The following is a 27,172-nucleotide window of genomic DNA, read 5'->3' as shown; positions in this document are numbered from 1 at the left end:
TCACGACGCCGATAGTCGCATATCCGCCACCGCAGCTAAGCGAGGACGGAAGTTACGCGAAACACACTATTGACCGTCGCTCGTGTTTCGACGAACTAGCTTTTGGTTCGTGGTATCCTGCACAGCGTCAGTATACGTGTATGTGGACTTGTATGCCTCTCACCGTTGTCACCAGCACATATCGATGTGCTCCAGATGCAACGCACTTCGACATATGTCCGTAAGCGGGGCGGTACTCGTTCGTTTACAGTGCCCATTCATTCACACGCAACTGCCTCCTACTTCATACTGCTGTTGCTGAAGTGCTGAGCGATATCATTATCTTGGGACTCCCGTTTCCTTTCGACGCATCTCTGCCACTCATATAGAACAGAAGTCTGAATGACAAAGTATATTCTCAGTGAGCGAACCTCTTTTCTGTGTAATGAAACAATCATTACATAAAAGCTGCACATATAATGCGAGATTATAAGTATATCTAAATCACATTGACCTCTTAACGGAATAGCAGGGATATTCAACCGCTTCTTTGTTGTTTTTCTTTGTGTTATATTTATTTTATTTCTTATATTAGGGCAACCCATTCTTATAGGCCATTTGAGTCTAAATGAGCCGCTGTGACAAGAGGCATATAATCCTAACATGTACTTGGGCGTGGTCCTCTTCGGGTCACGCACCTTTCATCCCACATCCTACCCTCGTCAAACATCAAGATCACTCGTGGCATCGCCGCTTAGACGTCTCGCAGCGTCCTTCCGCCCAACTTGATGTTTGCATTTCGGAATAGCTTTTGAACGGTGTAGCGCATAAACAAAAATTGCACGAGATTAAATTTGTAATCTGCGCGGTGCATAAACAAACATCCCAAGAGATTTCACGGCGCATAGGGTAAACACACAGTTCTACGCATCGCATTTATTTGCGTATCATTTAATTAACCACCTGGCTAAATCTTCGCTTCACAGATTCCAAAAAAGTGTGTTGGATCTGCTCGATCTTTTCTTTTTTTCCGGCTATGCTGTTCGGTTGGTCATTTCCGGACCCCAAATTTCGCGGGAAGTACAGCAGGGAAGCTCGTAGACTGCGCCTGCCATCTGCTGCCGCCGAATCAAACCGGTGGTACTTGCGTTCTGCCACGTTGCCGCACCATGGCGCTGTATCCCAAAGTTCCAACCCGAGCTCGTGCTAAGACTCAACTCGCTCAGTTTTCCCCAGTTTCCAATGCATGCAAAATGCAGAGACGTTGCCACTTGAACACTGCTGAAGAATCCTGAATATAGTTTGCTGAATATAAATAACAAGGCTAATTCCGCAGTCTGTTGCGAACTCGCAACATAGTCTCATTTTTCACAGAATCTGCCAAAAAGAAAGATTCATACGACAAGCTTGAAGTGCTAGAAGCACCATGCCGATTTCTTTAAAAGAAGCTAAGTGAGCAGGTTGCAGTCCACATAAAACTACTGAATTGGTTGAAAGGCCCTACTCAACAAGATGCATGCTCTAGAGCCATGGGTACAGCTTTAATTTCGACAATTTAAACCAATATGTAATTATATTTTAGCGCATCGATACTTATTTTCAGAATAAACTTTGGTGAAATTGGTAGTTTAGAAGGGTTTGTGCAGCGCAAACATACAGGATATGAAGGAAAAAGACGAATTAAATTTGTGTAGAATCAGGTGGGCCAACTGACGGTTGGCACTCCCCAAGTGAGCTACACATACGATTGCAGTGATGGCGAGCTGTTTGTACACAGCACCTTAGCATGCTATCGTTGCACATAATGGTCCCAGCTGCCTTCCTCAGCTTACTATTGCGCCATCGTAATGTGCTATAGCGTCGGAGTTGTACCAATGATCCCATCACTTGTAACATTTAAATCTGAATTATGTTTCAGATACATTCGCATAGCGTCGACACTACGACTTATGCGAGACTTTTCCATGTGGACTGTGCCTATAGCGTCCTTGGAAGTTGTGTTCAATTGTAGCTGCAATTCTAAATTGCAGTAATGTTGCTTGAATGTAGTCATTGACGTGTAGCTGTCATTGCTGCTGTGTCATCTTCTTCTGGCGACTATCGTCTTCACCGTCGGTGTCGTTGTGCGGTTAACAAGTACTTTCTACCACGTACCATGCCTCAACAAAAGTGAATCAAGAGAACGAACGAACAAGACCTACCCATTTCATGTTCGTAACTCCTGTTTGCTATAAAATGAAGAAACTGATGGCTAATTTACGTTCAAGAAGCCAATGCACCAAATCCATAGGATTGCCCAATAATGGCGTTCCTCCTAAACACGCAAGCGCGATACCTCTAATATGGCCGCCAGAAATGTTCAGCATTCGGAAATTTATTGTACAGCCCCACTCATGCTAACACACGAACGCCGATGTGCAGTGGTGTCATTCAAGAGCATCAATCGAGGAGTCCTACGGTGGTCGGAACCGTTATTGTCAACGCGCAAGTGTATAAAAGCGCAGCTTTCATGTATGTGTGGCAGTATAGAAAAAACAGGAGACCAAGCAACAGTGTCAAATTAAACAAAATGCGCCGAAAATGCGCCTATGGGTGTGCACGCCGCTCTTTCGCCGCGCGTCTCCTCGCACTTACAAAGAGGACAACGCATAACGTTGTGCAGACCATTTACTCTTGTGGCTCGCAGATCAAAACAGTTTAGAAACTTGCAATAAAATATTCAACAATAAATATGCGCCCACGAAAGCGCGACGCTCGGCAGGCCTCCTGGAGGACGACCACGGCGGCAGTCCCACCATGGCGCCCGCTAGACCTGGCGCGGGCTGCGGGGCGGCGAAATGTTGGGCGTCGGCGCAGGGGTCGGCGCGGGCGTCCGCTTGTGCTTCGTGAAGTGCCGGAAGACCTCGGTGAGGCTTACGTCGCTGACCAGGTACTCGTGGATGAGCTTCTCGGCACGCAGCTCTTCCATGCCGGCGAACAGCTCGTGCCAGGGACGCGCCGGCACGTGGAAGCGCAACAGCGCTCCGGCTTGGCGCCGCCGCAGGCGACAGCCCGGGAAGCGCAACTCCATGGCCGCGAGCAGGTGGTCTGCGCCGTTTCCGCACTGCGCGTTAAGCGTCTGTCTGGTCCGAAGGCGACAAAGCGAGCAAGAGGCCGTATTCTGTGTATCGGGCAATTTCGGGGACACCGCCTTCGGTAGGCGTTGATTGGCTACGCCAGCGCGTCGCAATGCCCGTCGCTCCCGGAGGGTTGTCGCGTCGGACGTCCCGTCACGCAGGAGTGAAAGTATCCCCGAAAGTGATAAATCGAGAATACGGCCGATATGCGACGCTAGCTCAAGCTCGCGAATGAGGATGCGTTGGCCTCTGCCGGTCGTCGCAACAACGCCACGCTAGTGATGCGCGGCACGCTGGAGAAGAATGCACGGGAGGAACACCTTTGAACTGCGATTGAGCACTGCGCCCACCCAAGTCTCCCTGGCCCCGACGATGTACCACAGCTCGGACAGACTGCCTTCCTTACAGGCGATTACTGTGTATGCGAACTTACAAGGCCCGACTAATCTCCATATAGCGGCGCCTTGAAAGCTAGCTTCTCCGCAGCATTAGCGGGCTTTGTAGAAAGCTTGCTTCGCACGTCGCTTTGCCGGCGATAGTCGATACGTTGGAAGTAAGCATCGCTCAATATATGAAAGCTTATCAGCATGGGAATGATTCTTGGCCTTCTCGATTCAAACTGGCACGTTGCAAAAGTGGAAATTTTCTGATTCGAAATACATCGTGAGGCATCTGGTACCTGCGCCCACTGAGGGGGGCCTTGTGACTGCGGACGCAGGGCCAATGTTGATTGCACCGTGCAGAATAGTGACGTAAACAATGGGGTATGCCGAATACATGCTGGGTCGAGCGAATGGGCAAGTAACGTTGTGTTGACTATGCTGTGCTGAATATTGTTGACTATCGCACATTTCATCGCACATTTTATCGGACAATTGTACGAAGTAGCCCCTCAAAAAATGTGCAGTATAAAAAAGATAACGCGAAAGGCGCTACAATACAGCAAATCTCAGGCTATATTACTTTATCCTTGGCACCTACTGGCTAGTCCTGAACAGAATCGATATTGAATCGCACTATTCAGGGACAGCGAAGATTGGCAAACGAAATGCGCTCGGACACCAACAGGACATTCAACGCGTTTCTTCCGGCCCAACAGGCGAAATCACTGTCTTACTGCAGCAGCTATCTGGCGTGGTTAAAAATACCGCACGTAAAAGTTGCAAAAAGTTGCGCTGTGCTTTTAGCTGTTTACCATTATATATCTCCAAAATGAATGGCACTGCGGTTGTCATCCTTCGTTGAAAATTGCTAGAGCTTCCTTGCTACTTTATCGAAAAAACGGATATGCCCCCTAAGCAATAATTTCATATAAACATATGTAATCCCCACACGTTCACATAATTACATCACACTTGTCATATACATACGGGATTTTATTTGGGATCCCCTATGTTGAATAGACTGCATATGTGAATCATGCGGCACATGCCCAATGTCATACAGAGGAGGAAAGTACGGGTTTTTATATGAAATCACCGTATGTTTATGTGGAATTACTAGATGTGGGGCATGTTTTTTTTATTTTGGTAGAGCTATTCTTCAAACATTTGCACGCGAAGCGAACAGCGCTACCACTCACGCGGGTCCGGTGACGCGCTGCGTGCCAGCACCGTGGCGCCGTGTCCGATGCTCTCCTTGAGCTGCTGCGTAGAGCCGAGGCAGGCGAACCGGCCGTCAGACAGGATGCCCACGCGGGAGCACAGGGCCTCGCACTCGCGCATGCTGCGAATAAACGAGCTCCCGTCATAAAGTTCCACGCTAAGGGCGACAGGCGAAAATCGGGGGCTGCTGTCCGCACGCTTCTTTTTTATATATGACAGCTAAGTCAGCATATTAATTAGGGTCAGCGCATGGGTTCTGTCAACGTCGTTCTCTCGGTTTTGATCGAACGATTCCCTTGAAGATCTGTCATTTCAAATTACTCGTGCAGCGTTGATCCGCCTCGTTTGTCTTCTAAATGCTGTCGTTCAACCATTTTCATGACATCATAAGCTAAGTAAATTGTTGAGAATTTAAGAAATATTTGCCCATTGTGAATCTTATTACTCAAGTAATCTAGGCTTCGCGACACAACTGCTCGAAAATGTAGATATTTAGGACATCTGCCGTCTATGAACGTAGAACACTGATTGTTCTTTTTATTTTTTTTTTAATGTTGCGATGGCGGCAGTCAACAGATTTCAGTCTCAATCACCAAATATCCGTCTTTAGAAACAGCATCTCAAGCTCGAGCCTTGCTGCAAAGCAAGCAACTGTATATGCGGCGTTTGGCAAGGCTGCAAACGCTAAGCGCTCGTATAGCTGACAGTGCTGCTGTTGGTTGAGGCAGGAAGACATCTGCAGTGAGTCATTCGCAGGAGTCCCTGCATAAGCTAATAGATGTCCTTCAAACGTAATTCGTCTTGAGACCGTCCTCGGGTGCAGGCATGAGCGCAGCCATTCCGACAAATATCAGTCCTTAAATTCAATATTATTTCATTGTTCTGTGCGGTTGTGCAATGCTAGAACCCTATTAAATGATTTTGCAACGCGAGAATACCGGAAAGATAAGCTGCTTATCTTTCTTTCGGTATTTTTGCGCTACAAAACCATGTAATTCAGAAATCACATACTCGGCCCCCAAAAAGAACTTGTGTCAAAACCCTATAATTTGTGCTGACTTCCTTTGCGCAGACTTTTTCTTCTGTGCCATCTTGCCATGACACTGTGTGAAAGTGAGTCCAGTTGAAACCTTTCACTTTGGGACTCGTGATGATAAGTCTTGAGTGTTTCAATTTACAGAATGGCAGTTTTATGGGTTGCAAGCACAAGTTGCCCAATAAAAGAATGCCTTATGGTAACGCTCCACTGCAACAAACTGCCAGGATCTAAAGTAAGTGAATGTTACGAATTTAAATCATGCATACCAATGCGAGGACAAGAGGATCGCGAGCTCGAGGTGCTGCTTGGCGGCGATCAGTATGCTCCAGATGCGCCTTCGAGCCGGAGGGTCCACGGCAGCCGTCGGCTCGTCGAGCAGCACCACGTTCGGGTTGCCCACAAACGCGACGGCCAGCGAGAGCTTACGCCGGGTGCCACCGCTGTACGCGCGACAGGTCTCATTTATACGTCAATTATACGTTGCGCCAAAAGCACTCGCACAATCCGTTAAGTGAGGCGTAGAGAACCTTCCTCGCGAACCGAGCAACACAGGTGCTTTGGATGTTGTGAGAAACAGCCCACGAAGTCGCCTGAGATGGCAGTCTACGTATATAGCATCAAGTATACAAAACCAAGAGTAATCATTGTTGGGCTCAAACGACGGAAGCCTCAACCTGGAGCCAACGCTTCGACAAGGATACTTTTCACGACTTCGTGACGAAGGCATGACTTTCCCTGACAAAGACAGACTCCTTGTCAAAACGTTGGCTCCCGGCTGACGCTTCCTCCACTGCCGATCCCTTCTAACTCAACATCCCTGTAACTGTTTGTTTTGTAAGAAGAACTGTGGACATACAAATTGCATTCTAGTGAATGTACTCTTGCGCTAATATATACGTTATGTCTAGTCCTATACAATAAACCAGTCCAATTTTCTGCCTTAGTTATTCGAAGATGCTTACTTCCATTTGCGATATTTTTAGTCATCCACCTGTTCAAACTATCGCGATCATTGAACGAAACGCGGAATCGAGATAATCAGCGCCAAAGTAGAGTATTTGTGTGCTGCTCCACCGGGAATGTATGTTCGTACGGTGAACCCCGTCGCGTCTAATGGCAATAAACTTTTTACGGCACTGCAGCTAAAACAGTAAAACCAAAGTGCGATGTTCCACACTGACATCTGTACGTAGTCCTTCGGACACAGTAGCAGTTGCTGTCAGGCCAACGCCTTCCTTGTGCTTTAGCGCCCCGGCCGATACTGGAGAGTGGCACTCTGCGTAGTACTGTAGCTTACAGCTACAAAAATAACACAAGGCAATGCGTTCATCCAAAACGAGCGAACAAAGTATGCGCGCGCGGCGCTCACCTGTACGTGCCGACGGTGAAGTCGGCGTACTCGGTCATGTCCACGAATTCCAGCGTCTGGTGAATGACGTCGGGCACGCTCTTCTCGCCAATCCCGCGTAGCCTGGCAAATAGCGCCAGCATTTCTCGACCTGTAAGCAAGTCGAGGGCCACGTCCGCCTGGGGGCAGTAGCCGATGCGTGCCTGGTACTGTGGCGACGATGGAGAAAAATGGCGCTTAGATTAAGCACGATATATGTAGATTACAATTACTTGTAACACCCGCCGCCTGCAGAAAACAGTTTTTCACTGTGTATTCTCGCACCCTAGCCAAGTTTTGTTATCACCGCCAGTGTTGCTGGACGGGGAGGTGACACGTGTTTCAACCATGTTATCAAGCTGGTTATCCTAGGGTATTCTCTTTACTGCAATGTCCAAACGTGATCTACTCTTCTGCTGGCGTGAAGGTTCCCAGTGCAACCCTCCCAGCAAGTAGGACAGGTCGTTTGCTGCCATTTGTTGGTTGCTAGTCGTCACGTCACCCTCTAAATGTGTGCGAATTTCCAATTTTTCTGTAGAAGTCCAGTATGAGAGTCATCTTCAGCGTCTCGAGTCCTTTATATGTACGAGTAACCGCTCGACACATGTAACAGTTTTGTTCACACGCTACTAACGCCATCGAGAAAGACACGCTGAGCTCAGAACTTCAAAGGGTAGCATCGTAGCCGCGCGTCTATAGCCACACCTCCAAGCTTTTGGACCACGTCTGCAATGCATGCAAGGCCGCGACAGTTCCTTTATTTTTTTTAATTATTCGAAAGCTGTGAAGAAGAGGCGCAGCGTGGTCGACGCAGTGTGAACGAACGAGCGCGAATTTCCGTGAATCAGCTTGCCTTGTTTCTCTTGGTCACCAGGTCAGCGTCACCGATGAACGCGTTTCCCGCGGTGGGCCTAAGGTCTCCGGTGAGCATGCGAAACGTCGTGGTCTTGCCCGCACCGTTCATGCCCAATAGGCCGAAGCACTCGTGCCTTCGGAGCACGAACGACAGGCCGTGCACCGCCTCCATGGTGCCGTAGCTCTTGCTCAGGTTGCTCACCAAGAGCGCGGCCTGGATCGTAGTGCCCGTCCATTGTCTCGCGATGCCAGACTAGTATCCGATATATCTCTTTCCACTTCTCGCGCTACACACGATACTTTCAAGAGGACGCAACTGCAAGGAATGCTGCCGTCAGGCGATCAAGAGCACCCAAAGTTGTCGAAAAGCGGCATGTCAGTTTCAACACCATTAATGGATGCTCGTCTCACTACTGTTCAGAGGACTCCACTCAAAGGCAGAGCAAATACAGCGTAATCTCAACAGCAAGTGGTTGCTTTCAAGGTACCGAGCGACCAACGTAAAAGCAAATGTTCGTTCCGCCTCTTCTGACGTATCCTTCTTTATTTCGTTGTTAAGACGAGATGAACACCGCACGACAGGGTACATTCTTCAACAGCAGAGCTTAATAATCACTTAAGAATCGGGAAGCGAGATTTCAGCTCTTATTTCTGTAGCAATCTTTTAATGTGTTCCCTCTCATATCCTAATACACTTCACGATCTTCAAGACTACGCATTGAAAATCCATGTGTTGTAACAACATCATTGTTCAAAGCAAGCAGCTGCGCAAAAATATTGTTTTTATTGCTCCGCAAGTGCACAATTTCAGTAGTCTATAGGTAGTAGTGTGATAAATTGTGGGAGACCTTTTGCATCTGTCCTCCATATAATGTTCATATCGAGTAGGAAGGACTTTCAGCTGCTTGAGCTTCCCTCGGCTATACCTTGACGCTATTTAAGTTTCCCGGCTGTATACATGCTTTAGGCTCAGCTTCATACGAATACGCGAACAAGCGCTTGTGAAGGCCACAGAATGGCGACCACACGAAACAACTTTCTTCAACGTATTTCTCCGAGTCTATTCTACAGCTTAGATAGGTCTGATGTCAGCTTAAGGCAAACTAGATGCCGTGCAGAAAGACATTTCTAAAGATTGTGATTATTAGCCATCCGTGGAGCGAATAATATCTGCGATATCCGTGCTTAGCGCCTATCCTCATAAAACTGCTTCCTCCGACTATGTCTGATGATGTGCACACACTTCAGACCGCTCTGAGTGAAATGCTTCCATTGAAACACAAAGAAGTTTTGGGTTCATCTATATCAGCATCATTTGATGCCTGTGTTCGGGAATGGCGCATCCTTTTGAGCAGACATATCTTGTACCGGTAAACAAAAACAAAACAAAACAAACAAATGGGTGCTTCTCCATTCCAAACTAAAATCTCCGTTCTCCTTGCGCTCAATTGAAATCGCAGCCCCCGTAATTAGTTGGCCTCCATATGCGACTTGACCTGCGTTCGCAGGATCGGCAAACAAGTGTGAGACATGCCAGGTACTTGCTTGTATTGGTTATTTCCTGCCACTGCCCCTTTCTTGGGGGGCAGCTTCAAGTACAGCGAATACGGCAACAAGTATTGCTCAACGTCACTAGAACAACCAGCTCTAGAGAGATACCTGTGAAGGCACGTGTGACGTCCTGTCTTGACTAAAGGAAGGCTCACTATTGGTCGCAGTCTCCATCTCGTTCAGTCGCCTATCTTTCTTCCAGATGCGAATTGGGAGGGAGACAACAAATGAGGTCGGATTGCCGCCCTTTTGGAGTCACCTCCTTCCGAGCCGAAAATCACTCGCCTGTTCGACGCGGCCGTCCGCGATGAGCTTGCGCACGCGCGTGCGCTCCTCGATGACGCCGAGGTGCTCGGAAGGGGGCGCCCCGCGCGACCTGCGCCGGGTGCGAGCCACGTATCCCAGGCCGGAGTCGAGCGCCGTGACGAAGGCGAGCAGCGCGGCGCCCACGAGCAGCATGAGGAGCACGTCGCGGCCGCCGCTCGTCTTCTGCCACGTCAGGCAGCTCTTGGACAGGGTGCAGTCGCGGCACTTTTCTGCGCCAACGTGCGTGAGCGCGTTTTCGGCGAATGAATGAATGAATGCATGTGTGGTGTTTATTGGTGCAAGGGCCAGATATGGCCAAAGAGCGCCAGGTCCGTGGTGATGAGTTCGCAGTGTAGTTATGAGTTCTATGAAGTTTACGTGACGTGGCTGTAAAGGGACATTAAAAACAGTCGTTCTAAAGTGCGTAAAATCTGTCTGTAATAAGATTATGTCCATGACAACTGACATGTACTGTGAGCATTAAAATCCACTGCGAAAGAATAATACAATGTACAAAATATGTCAGATGCTTACATTGGTACTGCCTCGTTAGAGCCCTTGAAACACCAGGGCCTGGATGCCTCCAGGCCCTTGTGGTGTCGTCGTCTCTCTTGTGTGTTGTTTTCTGCCGCAAAATCTTTTCAGTGTGCATCGTTTTCGGCGAGAAATAACTCTTAGAAGCTGTGCCATACAAAAAAAAACTGCGTTTTCTTTTCTTTCAGATCATTACGAAAAGACATTTTGATTGCTCTTTTCTTTCTAAGATTTCGCAGCAAAATTTCCTCTTGTGCTCCGCATTGTTAATTAAAACACTTGACACTGTTACTTGTCCGCTACGCCAAGAAAAAAATGCGAACTTGCCGTAGTCTGAGCCGCTCTTATTCACATTATACCCCCGGTGATAATTAAAGCCGATCTCGAAGGCCATACTTTGTCGTACTGCAGACGCCGGAAACGAGAACGTAACGTCATTGCCTCCATGTTTGGGACATTAGTCACTGCGAAGGACTATAAAATGCAATTTGCTGCAAAATTTCAGCAAGAAGAAAGCAGTAGTAAGAGGATTTCTTTTCATGTGCAGAAAAAGACGCATGTCTCTGTATAAGTGAAGAATTTATTAAATAGAAATCGTGAGAAATTTTAGTATAACAGAAGCGGATGACGAGATTTGCGAAGGAATAGACTGTTCTCGCGAACCTACTAACATTGAGGCTCACAGCGAGGTGTTCAGTTGAACTACACACTTTCGATGAGCCATTCTTTTTGCGTAGTCCAGAGGCAATGAAGACAATGAAAGGTAACAAAAGTTTCTGTAAAGAGAAGAGAGACCTACCAGGGCAGCATTCGATGAAGCGATTAAGGTGGTTCGGTATCGATTCAAGTCCGAAGTTCTGGCAAAATACGAGCCTGTCGAACGTGGACATGTAGCGGCACATTACGCTCTCCTGAGCGATCTGCGAAATGAAATGGCAAATTATGCTCAAGAATATGCCAACAGTAAGACAAATGAAATTATTTCAGGGGCCATTACGCCAAATGCAATTAAGTTTCCGGTGAGTGTTTCTTAGCTATCGAATAATAAGTTTTTTTTTTTTTTATCTGTAAGCATGACTTTCACAGCCCGTAGTGACTGCAAAATAGTGTCAGAAGTGCTTTCTAAGCATTTGGTTAGTCTAGGACAAGCGCCACACGTTGGAGGCACGTTTGTGCCGTCTCCCGGGAGTTTCTAACATGTAGCAGTTTGCTTCCGAGCTTGAGACGCTGCTTCTTTCACATTTTGCTGTGCGGGAATGTGTGGTTGCCCTTTGTATATGGTTTCATGCTAAGCAAGGAGACCTTAAACAATTGCTAGGCTAGAAAAGGCGCCTTGCCGTCACGCGTGCTCTATAGGCCAGAAGAACGGCCGTTTTCGCCTCACAATTATAAGCGTGACCATCACAATGGCCAGACCATCTGTTGCACGTACTCAGGAGCAGATAGTTATACACATCCAAACCGGAGGGAGCAAACAGCGCAAGCGAACTCCGGAGAGCATCACTTCACATTGCGCGGGCTGAAAACATCAACGTTGGTATAAGTACGCAGCAATTCTCACAGCCTTCGGTTTTGGGCAGTCAACGCATTCGCCGATTCCCCGCAGTGATTGCTAATCAATCCTAAGCTGTCCCACGGTTCTCCCGCTGCGTATATATGTACCTGCAGGCAGTTGGAGATGCCCCAGGTGAGCGCGAAGCTGGGAATAGTCCTGAATATCCACAGGGCGCTGTCTAGGTATGGCGTCTCGTGGGTGCTGTTCTCCCAGTGGCCCGTAAGCTGGGGAAGCAGATAGAGCAGGGACATGCCCGTGTTCAGGACCATACCTGCATGGTCGTCAAATACGCGCTCAATATAGTGACCACCTGTTACTGAAAAGTTTCTTAATACCAAATGAACAAGCATTTTTGTGCGCTTTCTCTCTTCTAGAAGGGCCCAAACTGATCTACGAGAAAAAAATACGTCGTCAAGTTTTTAGGCAAAACCGAAAGCTTCGCCGGGAATGGCACGATCAAAGAAGGTCCAGGTGTGAAATTTTGAGTTCCGCATTCGCCTAGGTCGGCAAACTATCAAGTCATTTTACGTTATGAAAACTCAGGCCTACCATCATGGATTTGTACCAACTAGCCGGATCCAATCGCTTGACAAGGATCATTCAAGTATAATCGCTTAAAAGACACCACGCAGTATTTAGCAACCGCTAACTGCGCTGAAAGGCCATGTGGGACCTCCAGCCATTATGTAGTACAAAACTCGAAGACGACAGTGGCTCGTACCAGCTACGATGCTGACGCAGGCGATGGCCACGTATCCTGTTGACGGCTGGTCGCAGACCAATGACGCCACGTAGGCGACCGGTATCGAGGCCCAGCCGTAGCTCAGCATTATTGTATAGACGGAAGCTGCAGAAAAAATTATGGGGTTTTACGTGCCAAAACCACTTTCTGATTATGAGGCACGCCGTAGTGGAGGACTCCGGAAATTTCGACCACCTGGTGTTCTTTAACGTGCACCTAAATCTAAGTACACGGGTGTTTTCGCATTTCGCCCCCATCGAAATGCGGCCGCCGTGGCCGGGATTCGATCCCGCGACCTCGTGCTCAGCAGCCCAACACCATAGCCACTGAGCAACCACGGCGGGTAAGCTGCAGAAAAGGCAACTGTACACTGTTGGCAGAGTTGCAATGAGTTGTACAGATTAATATCTTGATAACCAAACGTCGTTCTGAAATTTCTTCGAAGTGTCGCAGGAAATGTTTTTATTCATATATATATTTTGGCAAAACTCCTGAACGAAGCTTTGTGGACACAGCCCCTTTAGCAATACCAGTGATCAAAGGTATATTCGACCAGTCATTACAACATTCAGCTTCGACATACTGATCTGTAGCAGCTGTTAGAGGCAAGCGCTCCAGACAAAAAACTGGAATGGTATGAATATGTGTCAACTTTCCATTGCAGTGAGTACGGCGGGAAACATACTATATATAACTTAGGCAAGCGCATGACACTACGAAACAGCTCGTCGCGACTCGGTCCACCCTTATACCGAGAGCGCACGAGAGCTGTAATAATACCAAAAAATAAAGTCATGTGAAACAAAAGGGAAATGAAAAAAAATTATGGAGAATATTCAGCGAAAATGTTTTAAGAGAATGAAACTAGGACATGGAAGGTGAGCTGAATGTCGGCGCTTAGTCCTGTTGGTATGTGTCTGTCTTTCTTTCCTGTTGGAACAATTCAAAAGCGTCAGTGCTTGCGACGTTTGAACTACATTAAAATTGTGGACTTTGACGACTTCAAACTACACAGTTGGCTTTTGAGGGACGCCGCAGCGGAAGACCTTAAAATAAGATTAGGTTGGAATACTTAAGATTATAAACAAATCATTCACTGTTCTTTGTGATTTCCTAGGCTTCGTCTGTCTCGGCTTCATATATGGTTGACTTAATATTGAGCCCCTCGGTACGCTTTATTCTCTCTTGGTGCGCACTGCACGAAGACGCCACATGCGCACCCGCACCGAGCGTGTAGGTGTCCGAGTACAGGCGGTGCCAGTCGAGCAGAGCCAGGGGCAAGAGCAGCACGAGCGAGCAGACCGCGTGCAGGGCCAGGTCCACGATGAACGACGAGACCCAGAAGGGGAGAGCGCCCGCACCCGCCAGAAGCTGCAGCAGCTTCACGTTCTGGACCCGCTCCTGCGGCGACGCATGCCCGACATGCGCAGTCATCTTCTGAAAAGCGCAGCCACCGTGACTCTCGACTGCCGCCTGAAGCGCTGCAAATTGCGTTTCTATACCAAACAGTCTCTTTGGCAGTCGTATACCGTTGCTGCTGCATAGCAGGTCCCGCTGGCACAGAAAGAAAAGATAAGCCGCACAAACCGAGGGGAGAGTTATTGGCGACAGTGTTTTTGCCATTTCTTCCGAACATAAAAGTACAGATTTGTCACGCCTATCGCGTACATTCGACGAGCAAAGATATACGCGGACTTCTACAAAGCCCGTGCCAAGATGCCTCTCCGCGCCACCTACCGTGCGACAACTGCCGTGCGGCATGCGGTTACTGTCGAGACAGAAACAAGTAACCGCGGTTTGCCGAAAGTAAAAAAAAGTGAAAAAGCCAAAAATAGCAAAGCCTCGAGAGCCGACCACACTTACTGGCATGTCAGCAAACAACAAGCTAGAGGACACATTTCCAGCGTAGTGCTACTCACAGACGTCAACTCGGGCACCGGAAGTGGCACTAAGAGCCCGTTCGGCACACGCACGCGTGGACAGCAAACGTTTGCTGTCGACTGTACACAGTTGCGCCGGATACCAAAACCTAAGCTCTCGCTGATGCTGCGTTCAGTGGAATACTGCACACACCGAGCAAGTATGTAGAGCCTTAAATAATTTACGCGAGAATGTGGGCCTCGCGGAATGATAGTCAATGGAACTTCTCATCGGATTCGTACAGCCCAATAACCACATATTAGCAGCCGGTGAGAATGGGTTCTTCTGCAGCGTGGTATGTCGCACAGCTTACTCAGTATGTCACCACGTACAATACGGTCCATATAAGCCCCATGTCGGAGCGCAAGGGCGTTAAGGCCCGACATCCTCATCCAATGACGTGTTATACACAAGACTTGCCAAGAAATTCTCAAAAGCGTGCTAGTTGTTACTTTTCCATCGTTAACGCAAAATAAGTACACTCGGCAAACGAAACGAGAGGTGAGTACAGCGCTTGTCATCGTCGCTTGTTTTCCTGCCCAGTGTCCTACTTCTGCACTGTTACCCTCGCTAAGAAACAAGGCCGTATTCCTGCCGTCCGGGCGTTAACAACGTCTCCATTTCAATTATTTTATTTATAAGGTGGAAGCTTGCGCGACTTGGTGATTCAATACTGACATGTTTGCACAGCGCAAAAGACGAGTCTTTCGCGCTGTGTAAACGTGTCGATACTTTATTTATCTGTACACATACTGGCCGGCCTTCTAAGCGGTAATCTTGTTACTGACGGGCTCCCCAGAGGCCTTTATGAGGCGACGAGTGACGTAATGTTCATGTATAATACGCTACATAAATTGCACACGGTGCGCATGATAAATATACAGCACTACTTACATCAAATGAAATGCAGGAATTACTTATAGGACACAAAGCAGTGAAAAAGCCACACAGATGAGAAAACAATAATGGGCAGATAATGAGATTCCCATCGTAAGCAATATTCCACTCAGAACCTTCGCCAGAATAAGCGCAAGCTTCTCCTCCAAAAGGGTGGCTGTGTGGGTTGGCTGGTGAAACATTGCTTAGACAAGGAAAAAATCCTTTATCTTTTTTACTGCTAGAGATTCCAGTGCTAACTCCCTTTTAGTGCGCTCTGTTGTCGCATTGTTCCTCCCTTCCTACCTGCGATTTGCGCACTAAAAGGGATTTTTCGTTGTCTAAACAAGCTCCTCCTCCAAGGCTACCGCTGTACCGATCGAGCAAGCCGAGTGCGTGTACCTGTATGGGAAAGAGCACGTAGGTCGCGGCGAGGAAGGCCAGGCCGACAGGAATGAAAACGCCGCACATGACGCGCGTGGCCAGCACGATCATGGGGTCCGGCTCGGGACTCGGGTGCTCCTTGGGCAGCGGGTGGTTGACGACGCGCACCTTCCAGCCCGGCAGGAAAGCGCGCGTGGCCGCAGTCAGAGACACCACAGCCGAGTGCGGCGAGTACGCGCTGTGCCACGCGGTCACCTGTGCAGTGCAACGCGGTTTCCACGCGTGGCGCATTCCGGTCAAAATAATAGCACGCTCAGTCAAAGCACGCAGGTCAAACCACGCTCAAAATAATAGAGAATGAAGTGCTGGATCGAGTCGACCGTCTCAACCTTCAAATCGGTCGACCGAGATGAGCTACGCGGTAGACTGCTCCCAGTAAGCGAAGTAGCAAGATATTTGGTTCTCACAGGCGGTAACAGACAGCTGGGGTGCTATATCGTAAAGCTATTCCAAACTTTTCTATTCCAATTCAGCAGTCAGCCCTCCGCGATTGATCAAGAACGTTTTTGGACCACCCTCACTTCGCCTGTCTGTCACGCGACGTCACGAAAACCGCGATAGCTCCCCATCATATACATGGTTGGACTGAAAAAAAGAGATAGTTATTTCTGATTCGACGCCCTTTCACCGTTATAGCCTTCGGCTATTGGTCAAAAGTTTTCGGGCTGCACCCACTTCACCTGCCTATCACGCTATAGCGTCACAAAACAGCGAAAACTCACCGCGTCGAAGTGACGTGCACGCGTTAAAGATGCACTAATATGCTGAGCAAAACAATTTCTTTCTGAATAGCCGCAGGTTGCCCTGTTCCGAAAGGAATAGAAGATGGCTACCGCCGATCGCTCAGGCACTGGTTACTCGCACCTGCCGGAGAGCTTGGGTTTATTTGCGTATGATAAAACTTCTTGCGTGGCCGTGTAAAGTTTATGAGCACTTTCGGCACGTTTACGACCTCCCTCTACCAACTGTTCTTTGCTGAGGATCCGTTCTTAACCTTCCGTAGCACGCGTCGCCGCGATTTTCGATCAGCCACGGCAAGCTAATAAGGGAAAGCAGACCAATCGCAGACGCCGGCACCAGCCTCTTCATCCAGTTATCTATGTTCAGTGCGCTGGGTCGGCCCCATCGAAACCCTCTTCACTTGAGCGTACTCCTAGCCTCATGGCAGCCAATTACAAACGAAAAACCGCTCAATGTAGGCAATCTTCTTCGTTTTGAAAGCTAACAGAAGTGACCTCCCAAAGACGAGGAGAGAGATTGATTTACGTAACCGCCTGATTCTTGCGTCGGCGGTTGCGTAAATTTGACGTCAGGAGATTGGTATAAAAACATATTGGAATAAAAACATATTGGTATAGCGTTACGTTATAAAACCCCTCGTGCTCAAACCACGCCCTCGTTTTTTAGTTGTGTACAAAATGCAAAAAAAATGAAAAACTATACAGGAACTATTTCTGTAGCATGAAGAAAGCGTGTCACTCTGATGCCCGTATTTGGCCTCTCTGCACTTCTAAGAAACGGTTCTCTTGTGACGGCGTCATTACGAAAACAATAGGAAAAGTATAGAATGTGGCATTACAACACTGTCGTGTTCTCTCTTTTTTTGCGCATATTAAGGCGATTAGAGTCCATTCATCCAGAGATTGAACCCTTGACTTGCCCAGCGAAATATCGCCTTGTGCCCTGAACCACCGCCAAGCCTCAAAACAGAAACCTCTTTCAACGTTACCGCGCTGACTTTCGCTCTGCCGCATACCTCGATGACTGGCTGCTCCTCTCTCAGGGTTGCCGAGGGCGCGTGCACGATGGCCTGCGCGGGCACGGTGGACCAGTTGCTGGTGAGCCGGTATCCGGCGCCCACCACTAAGCTGCGCCGGTAGCGCTGGTAGTTCTCCAGCGCCTGGTCTCGCAACCACTCCCAGGGCTCGCCCGGCTTCAACCGCCGCACCTTGGCGCCTTCCTCTTCGTTCAGGTACCTGACGTTACAGCGCCCGCGCCATGCAATTTGTTTTCAATATTTTCGGCTCACATTCAAGGGCTATTTATCAAGGCATTTATCAAGGCTACGCCACGGTTAACTCAGTAAACTAATGTTGCAACGCGGGTTTGTTAGTATGGCATCTTGGAATACTATTGTAGCGCATATACACGAGGACGCAAGAAGGTCCTCGTCTGTGTGCGCTATAATAGTATTTCAATTGGTAGAGCATTGCATGCGCAATATGGAAGGTGTGTGTTAGGCTCCCACCGTCAACAAGTTTCCTTGCGTTTGCTGAAATTTCATATCGATATTCCCTATTGTTTCTACATTTACATTAAAACCAACAGTTAATTTCTCCTATGCTTTCCTTGCCTTCATTTTCTGTTCGTTTCATTCTCTGTTGGCTTCATGCGGTGCTGAATAACGAAAATCGGGTCCTTCGACTCCCCTTGTTTATTAGGCCATTGTGTGAAAGAATAGAAAGGCTATTACTTCAGCAACAGTTTATCAGCAAGACTAAGCAAAGTAATAAGCACGCACTTGCTGCCTGGATAATAAATATTCTCTCATTAACTCTTTATTACATTTAATGCACGCGATGCAGTTCACAGTATACGGGCGTGCCTGGAGCACTGTCGAGCAACTTATTGCTCATATTGTTGCATATCGATTAACAGAGACTTATTGCGCATGTTGCTACATATCGATTAACAGAGAGCCAACAGGACGTCGACAAGGACAAGAAAATGAAGGATTGTATGGCTTTCTTTTCTCTGGGGGGGGGGGGGGGGGGAGAGGGGAGTTGCATAGCAACGTCATAAACAGCTCAGCATAGCTGCCAGTACGGTTATTTGACGTCTCGGCGCTCGTACTTTGGCTAGAGACGGCACTTGCAGCTATTTATAATTAAGAAATTCGCCACTTTTCCCTCTTACTATGTTCCACCGAATCATTGTTATATGCTTCACTGCATTACAATGCTTTATAGCGGCGAAGCTGACTAAACCTTATGAGTTTAGTCAATTTTGTGGGTCCCGAGAAAAACTCTCCGTAGTATGAATTATTTAACGCTCTTGAATTTATTTCGGGGGCTTCATACCATTTATGAAGCAGGTTTCTTTTTACTTGATTTAGTTTTTATTAGCTTTTGTTAGATTTAGATTTTTACTTTATTGTAGCTTAAGGAGAAATTAATGCCTAACCACGTCAACACTGGGGCTCTAAACTGGTAGAACAGAATTATTTTTATTCATTGCAAACAAATCGCATTTATTCTATCATTTTCATACAAAGATATCCTCTTTTGTTACTCTAGATAAAACGGCTTTCAAAGCAAAACATGATGAGGCTTACTTTTTATCATTATCGTCACCATCACTATCAATCTCATCATCACGGAGAAAAATTGCAGGAAACAACTGCGATCGATCTCAATACGAAGATGCACAGCTTAAAATGTGCAATGGCAGTGTCGAGCCTTTTTCAGTGGTGAGATTTACGAAATTTTGCAGCGTTGTTCGTTGCATCTTTTATGGACAAATGTAGGGCTTTAGATGTTCGGGTATCATACTTAGAAACCTCTGAACGACAACTTAATCGCTGTCTGTGTCTGGGAAACCTCTGAAACGACAACTAAATCGCTATCTGTGTCTCCCTCTAGCGGCGAAGTGAGCAGCCAACCTGCTATGCGCACCTAAATCAAATTCAGAGGCTTTACTCCCGAGCGTCAATGTCCACCGTCCTTCACGCAAATGCTGACTCGGTAGCAAAAAAAAAAAAAAAGGGACAGTTGCGCCACCTACAAAACAAACTGTTCTCGTTTATATCTGTTCCTCTAAGAACACTTTGCTGTGTCTTTAGGTCATCTGCGACTCGTGTGAAGGTTGTAATTCGGATATTCACGTGGGCGTCTGCTGTAAAGCACGCTCGCGTTCGAAGACACCATTCCGCAATGATGTCAGGCCGCTCAATTGTGTCCTATTTGGGCCAAACTCAGTCGGATGGTAGCAAAGACTTGTAAACAGCAAGTCTGTGCTACCACAGACTTGCTGAGGAGCGTGCGGGGTTCTTGAAAGCGTTGTTTGTTTAAAAAAAAAAAGATTAACAAATCGTGGATGCCGGGTCTCACGAGATTAAGGAAACAGGCCATTATGCGACGCATATTAAACTTTTGCCGCATGCGCACTCGAGGCATGTCTCGAGCTGAAGCAAACTGAGTGAGGCCCACACTGCCCACACACATATGGCTCGGATTGAAAGCTGACTTTGGCTAGCTACCTAGCGCATAATGACAATAACAATGGGCCTGTAATGTATGACACTTATTTTTTCTTTCGCGATGGAGTTGGGGCAGTTTCTCGGGAGATTTATAACCATGTCCGTATAACTGGAAGGATTGGTCAGAATTCGCGAGTCTTCCGGATAAATCGGGATCGTTTTCAGGTATGTTATTCATATTTCCAGTAATGTGGCGTACTGAGGAAAAGTCTATTTATTAGGAGTAATAAGATCGCAGCCTCATGTTTGAGATATTCATCCCAACATGTGCCATGCAACACATTGGTGATTCACATGCTGTGAATAAGTGAAAGAGGAAGACCTTGGGCCGATAACATGCGCTTTAAACTTATTGACTAAAGACCAAGTGTAGTACTTTGTAAATTATTCAAGAAAGGGGCGCACTCTGCAAAAAGTACGTGTTTGTTAACCGCGAAATTTCTCGCTTGTGTCCTGAACCACAAGTCGCCAGAAGCTCCGACGTACAGTGCTCTGAAATAGGACACGCACGAAACTGCCTTTCTACTTTTAACGCACAAACGAATTATTGTTTTTGCGTGTTTGCTACGATATGGTACACATTATCATATAATTTGCGGCCCACGGACGCCGCATTTCTTTAAAAGGCTGGTTTTTTAGCAAGAACATGAGCTGGCTGTAACACATGGTTGCGCCAGAGTAACTAGTCCAGCGCCAAGCACGAGCCTACAAGACCATTTAAAGCTGCTCACGATGTCGTTATCAGAACCCACAATTTGTACCCCAGAACCCCAGAGATGACAGTGCCTTTCCGGTTTCCGTAAGGTCGTCTACGAGAGTACCGACGCCAGCCTCTGATATTCAAGCTTCCAAACTTCGGAATCTCATAACAGCACGAGGATTCCAATAGCACAAAAGAACTCGATATCGCTCTAAGTATTGCCGATAACAACGACTAAAAGTGAACAGGCCCCTTGGAAATAGCCACACTAATGATATACAGCAGGCTCGTTTGCACGGATAACGCTAAAGGCTTAAGAGAAAATGCACGTCCGGCCCGGCTCTTGGCTTACCTCGCATATCTTCCAGTGGCCACGTTGTTCATGCTCTCGTCGGTCGTGTAGAAAGCAACCGTGCGACCAAAGATCTTGCGCAGGGAGTACTCTACGGCCCCGGAGTATATGAGCTTTCTCGAGATGTGCGTTTGGTTCATGAACACAAAGAGGAGGATGACCTGCAACCGAAAGCGAGGAACGGTCCGCGTTTGGCTTCTAAGATTCCGAGATACAATTGTATCTTGTACAATTGTATCAATTGTATAAAGTGATGGTTCTTAAGAACCATCACTTTTAGGCCATTCTGTGAGAATTCATATTTTATAAAGCAAAGCGTTGACGTGGGCTCTTGAATTATGGCATGCTGACAACTGGAAGTGCGGCAATCATGTCGCAGCCTTATGCCTCGCACGGAATTCGCGAAAAGATAGCACGAGATGGTCGCTACTGATTTCAAGACGTTGAACCGATTTGCCCACAAGTGTTCTGATACTGTTTTCTGTATTATCACCCTATCGTAAGAAATGACCACGAAGGAAGATAGGAGTGACCGGCGACTCTTATCACGAGGCAACTGGCACGCCACACATACGCCACGAAAATGCAATGCGTCTAATCCTTTACTGTGCTTTCATTCTCCGATGATGCACCCCATCCTTCCTGGTGCCTTCTTAGCCCTCTGTCATGGTCTTTTTGTCTGTAGTAATGATTAAGTGGCAGTAAAGTGAATGGAGAAACGCCCATGGAGAAACGTGATGTCAGGCTCTTCGACAAGTGAGCACATGAGCACACACGACAAGTGAGCACGACAAGTGAGCACAGTTGCGGCTTGTCACATCTACAAGCCGCAACTTCATTCGCTGGATCGTTTGCTTCAAGCATGAGCTGTTGACTAGCGCAAGTCTGGCCTTTAATATCCGTCCAAGAATCCTCCCCTCTAAAGCGTAACCACATGGTTTGTGCGTGTCGACCTAATGTCACGCATAGGAATTTAACGCATGGCTCTCCTATAACCAATTCTCTGATGCTACCTCACTTTAATAAATGTCTAGTGCCACTTCGACAAACAGCCTCACTCCGCGTACCATACACACCAAGGCGGCCCGCATTTTCTGCGCACCTTCAACACGCCTATATCACCCGGCCTGATATGCCGTACTCGGCATTGGACTCCGTTCCGTGTGAAACTCGCGAACCTACATGAATCTCGTTTCAGCAGCGATCAAGATTCCTGCATTACAAACCGTGAAATGTGAAATTTTCTCGCTGATCATGCGCCGAAAAACGAATTAATTTAACATAGTTCCACGTCAACGAGCATGCGAAGGCCCCAATCCCATTAATGCACGCGTTTCACTACCCGACTCGGACGAACGAAAAGATACAACATACAAGAAAGAACAACGACCACGGTCAGTCGGTCGACGCCAGGCTACGTGACGCTGGCTCGACGCGTGGAACAAGGCCAGTGTGGCTGCAGGAAATACTCGCCACCGTATTCCAGAAGTTCCTCCACTCAAACTCCGCTCAAGAAACCCAAGAAAGTAGGACGCAGCACCACTCCTCGACAGAAATGGTCACTGCACTTCATTCAATTCTTGGGAAGTGTAGTGTCTCCCATCAGTCTAGGGGCGGCGCTGAGATCAACTCGGTAGTGCAGAGGATCGTTTGGGAATACGGGCGTCACTCACCGAGAGTGGAAGCAGGAGCATGAGCATGGGCAGCCTGAAGTCGCGGCGGCCGTACTGCAGCCGCTTCACGACGAGGGCATAGAGGCGCTGCTGGCTGCTCGGGTTGATGCCGCCGGCAGCCACCTTGTTGGCGTCGACCAGGGCACACGGGCAGTCGGGCAGCTCGGGCGCTCCCTCGTCCTCGCTCTCCCCCGGATCGCGGTCCACGCAGCGCAACACGTCTTCGAGCGCCGCCACGAACACCGACACCGAGTCGAGCAAGTACGTGCGCCGGTTCTCTTCCAGCTCACGGAGTAGCTGCACATCGCGAACGAGTTCGAACGACGAGGCGCGGTTCTCGTGCGAAACGTATATGGTAGTGAATAAAATTGCCGGGGACTTTTCTCGCGGGACCAAAGCATCCCAAATCTGATTGGATCACAACAACGTGGGAAGAATGTTGCCTTCAACGAATGCGAATCTCGGTGTGCTTAGAATTTAAACATCTTTGACCGCTTGAGCGCGAAAAGGTGGATTTATTGAATTTTCTGCACAATGTTTCAGTGACGTGAAGGCATCAAAAGTATAGGCAGTTGGGCAAGTTGGTACGGTTGTACTCTTAATAACTTGTCTGTCGTCTTACGCTCGTTCCGCCTTTACTGCTCAGTTACTCAAAATTTCGTCGCAACAACTTGCTGCGTGAAGCCAAATTAAAGGATTATGTATATGTTACAGGATTTCCCTAAGTTAACCCAGCGGAGGTGTAGTTTTGATCGGACAAATACATCGGCCTCATCATCAGCACTCAAAAGCTTGTGGAGGCCCGTTCTTGAAATTTACTTCCAGATTTTAAAAGGTAGCAGTCTTGAAGGCATACCGTTGGGAGAGTTTCGTGTGCACTCTTCGAGCAGCGCTTCCCAGCGTTCTCACCTGAATGAGCGTGTTGACGCCAGGATCTCCCACGTTCGCGTTGAGCGTCTGGTGGTCGTCAGCCTTGATCTGAGCTCGGGGAACGTAACGCCGTATCAGGTCGGCAAGAGCACGCGCCGGACTGAAGTTCTTCATGCCTGCCCTGATCCAGTAGCCCGTGCCTGCGCCCCGCGTTAATCGTGTAACACATGCTCAACTCTGTAATCGCAACGGAAAGGAATAATCACGAAAGTCCTGTGTCAGGCCGCAAGAATACTGGTGTCAGGCCGCAACGATAGTGCATTTCGCTCGCGTCTACGCCTTCCGAACGATGCTTCATCCCTACGACCGACAGCGCAAATTTAAAACATTGCGCTCGAAGTTCACGATCATCCGGGTCATAATCTGTAGTCTTCGGTCATTTGCTATCTCTTCGACAGGTTGACCTTATGTAACCACGGGAAACGTTTGTTCGCTTCATCCTATAGCTAGTTTTCATCAGCGCGACGTGTAATGGCAAATTTCTTGCAAGAAATTCTGCAGTTTCACGGGCCATAACCAATATTTGATTATGACGTAAGCCGTACTGACGTATGCCGGATTAATTTCGACCGCCTGGGGTTCTTTACTGTGTACCCAATGTACGCCACAGGAACGTTTTCTGTATATGTCGCCCCCATCGAAATACGGCCGGGGTCTGGGGATCGAACAAGCGACCTATGGCAACGCCATAGCAGCAAAAAGCCACCACGATGAGTCGACTTTCTCACTAGCTCTGCGGAAGCCAAGAGCACTATCGGCGTTTTTGTTTTTGATTTTTTCTGTGATTGCCATATGCCTCGCGCATACGTAAGGCCACCTGAGTACCTTCACGTGCGCAGAATTATTATTATTATTATTATTATTATTATTATTATTATTATTATTATTATTATTATTATTATTATTATTATTATTATTATTATTATTATTATTATTATTATTATTATTCCCACTCCTCCGGGATGGGACCACAACGACGGGAAATCGAAACGGCGACTTCGCTCTACACAAAAGAACGCAGAATGACATAGCCGTTGACCCAAGCAGCGGTTAATATGGCGGTGCCCAAGAGGCGTCGTTGGTTGTCTACTGATTGCGCTAGAAAGCACAGGTCAGTGCGCTGCCACCGTACGATAGCCGGGTAGCGGTCACGCGTACCGTAGGTGGTGCGCAGGAAGAGCGGCGAGCCGCAGCAGCGCAGCCTTCCGGACGACAAGACGGCGATGCGGTCGCCGAGGGTGTCGGCCTCCTCCATGCTGTGCGTGGTCAGCAGCATTGTCTTGTCCTCGTGGAAGCGCAGCACGCATTCCCACAGTGCGCCCTTGCACTCGGGGTCCGCACCCGCCGTGGGCTCGTCCAGAACCACGATCTGCACAAACACGTTCGCTTGCGGGTCGGATTCCTAGCGGTAGCTTACACGTACACCTAACACCAGCCTATAAACATTTCCATGAAACTTTATATTCGAAATGACAAGACTCCAGATGTTGGTGCGGCCGCATTCTCTAGAACTTCATATACGCAGCTCCCGACGCAGAAGAAGGTCTGAAGAGAGCGATCGAATGAAACCTTTCCGCATTTTTTTTTTTTTATAGATCAGCTTAAAATCACGAGGGCAACACGAAAAACACAGAATAAGAGGCCCCAAAAAAGCATTTTCTGCCCCATCCTTCTCTCCTTCTTGACGTCACAGTTCACACAGACAAGCTTCTGTTCGGTGTCGTTCTGTCGCACAGCTGTTTATAATGAAGCAACACTAACTAGCCCGACATTCAAATCTTTTGTACGGCACAGCTATCGGATATATTTTAGACGGATTAATTTATCATTACGTGGCCCACACTCCATCCACAAGCGTCTATGTTTTTTTTTTTTTCCGACTGGCGGTTATAGTTGAACGGTTGAAGAAAATTCGCTGGCGGGATAACAGCGATCCACTTACCAAGGGGCTTCCGACAATGGCGACGCCGAGCTGCAGTTTTCGCATAGTGCCCCAGGACAAGGAGCTGGCCAGGGCGTCGCGTTTCTCGGCCAGGTTGAATGCCTCCAGTATCTCCTCGATCGCCTCGTCCGCCGTTGCCCAGCTGTCGCTGCGTATCTGCGCGCGCCACAATGCATTTATAACACTTCCCTTTGTGCATATTGTACGACTCAGGAAAAATAAGGCGCAGTTCTGACTTGGGTCGACTTACTAGAAATCGTGCCGGTTAAAGGGAGGCTTATGGTAAATGTCAGTCCAAGCTAGAGTAGTTGATCAGACTCGCCGAACAACTTATAGGCCAGCAAGCAGTACCTCGGTAGATGACGAAATAGGACGCAAGATCGAGAGACCGTAAGCGGCATTCAATTTGAAATTACTGGACCACTTCACCATAAGGTGAGGCATTTTGACAGCGTCTCATTTGTAATATATCAATAAAGAAAAGAACTGCATTGAATGCCAAGAATGCTAAAGCAAGCAAAGCATCAACATCGTGCAGACCTTCGTACGTAATAAGAAACGGTTAGCCGCGTGTCTACACAAAAGAAAACAACGTGATGTGTATATGGCAGTTCAAACGATTCGATGACTAAATTTTGATTACTTTTCTCCATTCTGTCTCTTTCTGTCCTTTCTTCATATTCATTATTCACTCATTTCGCATCTTATTCGTATCGTACATCACTTGGTTGACTCTTCCTTTTTTTCTGGAAGTGGCTACAAGATAGCCAGATCCCAGATGCAGTAAACTCGAGTGAAGTCAACAAAGAAGACCTTGTCTTTAAAAAAAAAAGAACACACCCACGCGCGCGAAAATACCGTGAAATCAGGAACGTCGCACCCACGTTGTCGGTGCCACCGTTTGGACACGAAGTTGAAAAATACAAAAGTTTGACCTTCATTCATTCAGCAATTTTTTTTCGCCATAGAAATGCCAATGAGTTTAGAAAGAACAACATGGCATTCTAAACTTATTTAGCGTTTCGCCTTAGTAACATTTTTTTTTTAAGTTGAGCCACCGGACGTTTGTATTCATCCTAAAACGAATCAGTTTGCGATATACATGAGGCCGTGTTGAAAGTCGCGAAAAGTGCGCACTCTGGCGAAGAACTGCAGGTGCTCGAGGACGGTGAGGCCGAGGAAGAGCACGTTCTCCTGCGGGCAGAAGCCCATGGATCGGCGCGCGGAGTCCGTCTCGAGCGCGACGTCGTAGCCGGCCACGTAGACGCAGCCTTCGGTAGCCTGCTCGAGGCCCGTGATGAGACGCAGCAGCGTGGTCTTTCCCGCACCATTGCGACCCAGTAGCACCGTGACGTCACCCGGGTATGCCTTCAGGCTCACGTGACGAACGGCCACTGTCTGGTTGTGGT

The 27,172-nt window shown here is 47.9% G+C and overlaps 3 protein-coding genes across 4 annotated transcripts; all 3 read right to left on the bottom strand.

Moving 5' to 3' along the window:
* Positions 1-2,628: 2,628 nt before the first annotated feature.
* On the bottom strand, positions 2,629-8,312 carry LOC126536341 (phospholipid-transporting ATPase ABCA3-like). Of its 2 annotated transcripts, XM_050183273.2 has the most exons (5): positions 7,979-8,312; positions 7,108-7,295; positions 6,005-6,178; positions 4,678-4,820; positions 2,629-3,066 (listed from the first exon to the last, which is right to left on the bottom strand). In XM_050183273.2, the coding sequence occupies exons 1-5, from the start codon at positions 8,150-8,152 to the stop codon at positions 2,786-2,788; spliced, it is 960 nt and encodes a 319-aa protein (XP_050039230.2). In that variant the 5' UTR covers positions 8,153-8,312; the 3' UTR covers positions 2,629-2,785. The 2 variants fall into 2 exon arrangements, with proteins under 2 accessions (XP_050039230.2, XP_054929923.1); XM_055073948.1 differs by lacking the exon at positions 6,005-6,178.
* A 1,474-nt stretch (positions 8,313-9,786) lies between these two features.
* On the bottom strand, positions 9,787-11,716 carry LOC129386316 (uncharacterized). Its single transcript, XM_055074166.1, has 2 exons — positions 11,171-11,716; positions 9,787-10,067 (listed from the first exon to the last, which is right to left on the bottom strand). The coding sequence occupies exons 1-2, from the start codon at positions 11,271-11,273 to the stop codon at positions 9,787-9,789; spliced, it is 384 nt and encodes a 127-aa protein (XP_054930141.1). The 5' UTR covers positions 11,274-11,716.
* A 56-nt stretch (positions 11,717-11,772) lies between these two features.
* On the bottom strand, positions 11,773-26,407 carry LOC126536338 (phospholipid-transporting ATPase ABCA3-like). The gene is made up of 11 exons (XM_055074165.2): positions 25,764-26,407; positions 24,980-25,190; positions 23,801-23,961; positions 22,892-23,188; positions 21,219-21,379; positions 17,665-17,884; positions 15,867-16,103; positions 13,889-14,069; positions 12,648-12,773; positions 12,034-12,197; positions 11,773-11,790 (listed from the first exon to the last, which is right to left on the bottom strand). The coding sequence occupies exons 1-11, from the start codon at positions 25,806-25,808 to the stop codon at positions 11,773-11,775; spliced, it is 1,821 nt and encodes a 606-aa protein (XP_054930140.1). The 5' UTR covers positions 25,809-26,407.
* Positions 26,408-27,172: the final 765 nt, after the last annotated feature.

The sequence above is a fragment of the Dermacentor andersoni genome, chromosome 4, assembly GCF_023375885.2.
Source record: "Dermacentor andersoni chromosome 4, qqDerAnde1_hic_scaffold, whole genome shotgun sequence".
NCBI lineage: Eukaryota > Metazoa > Arthropoda > Arachnida > Ixodida > Ixodidae > Dermacentor > Dermacentor andersoni.
Note: the sequence above shows the minus strand (reverse complement) of the source record. Positions and strands in the feature narration are given on the sequence as shown.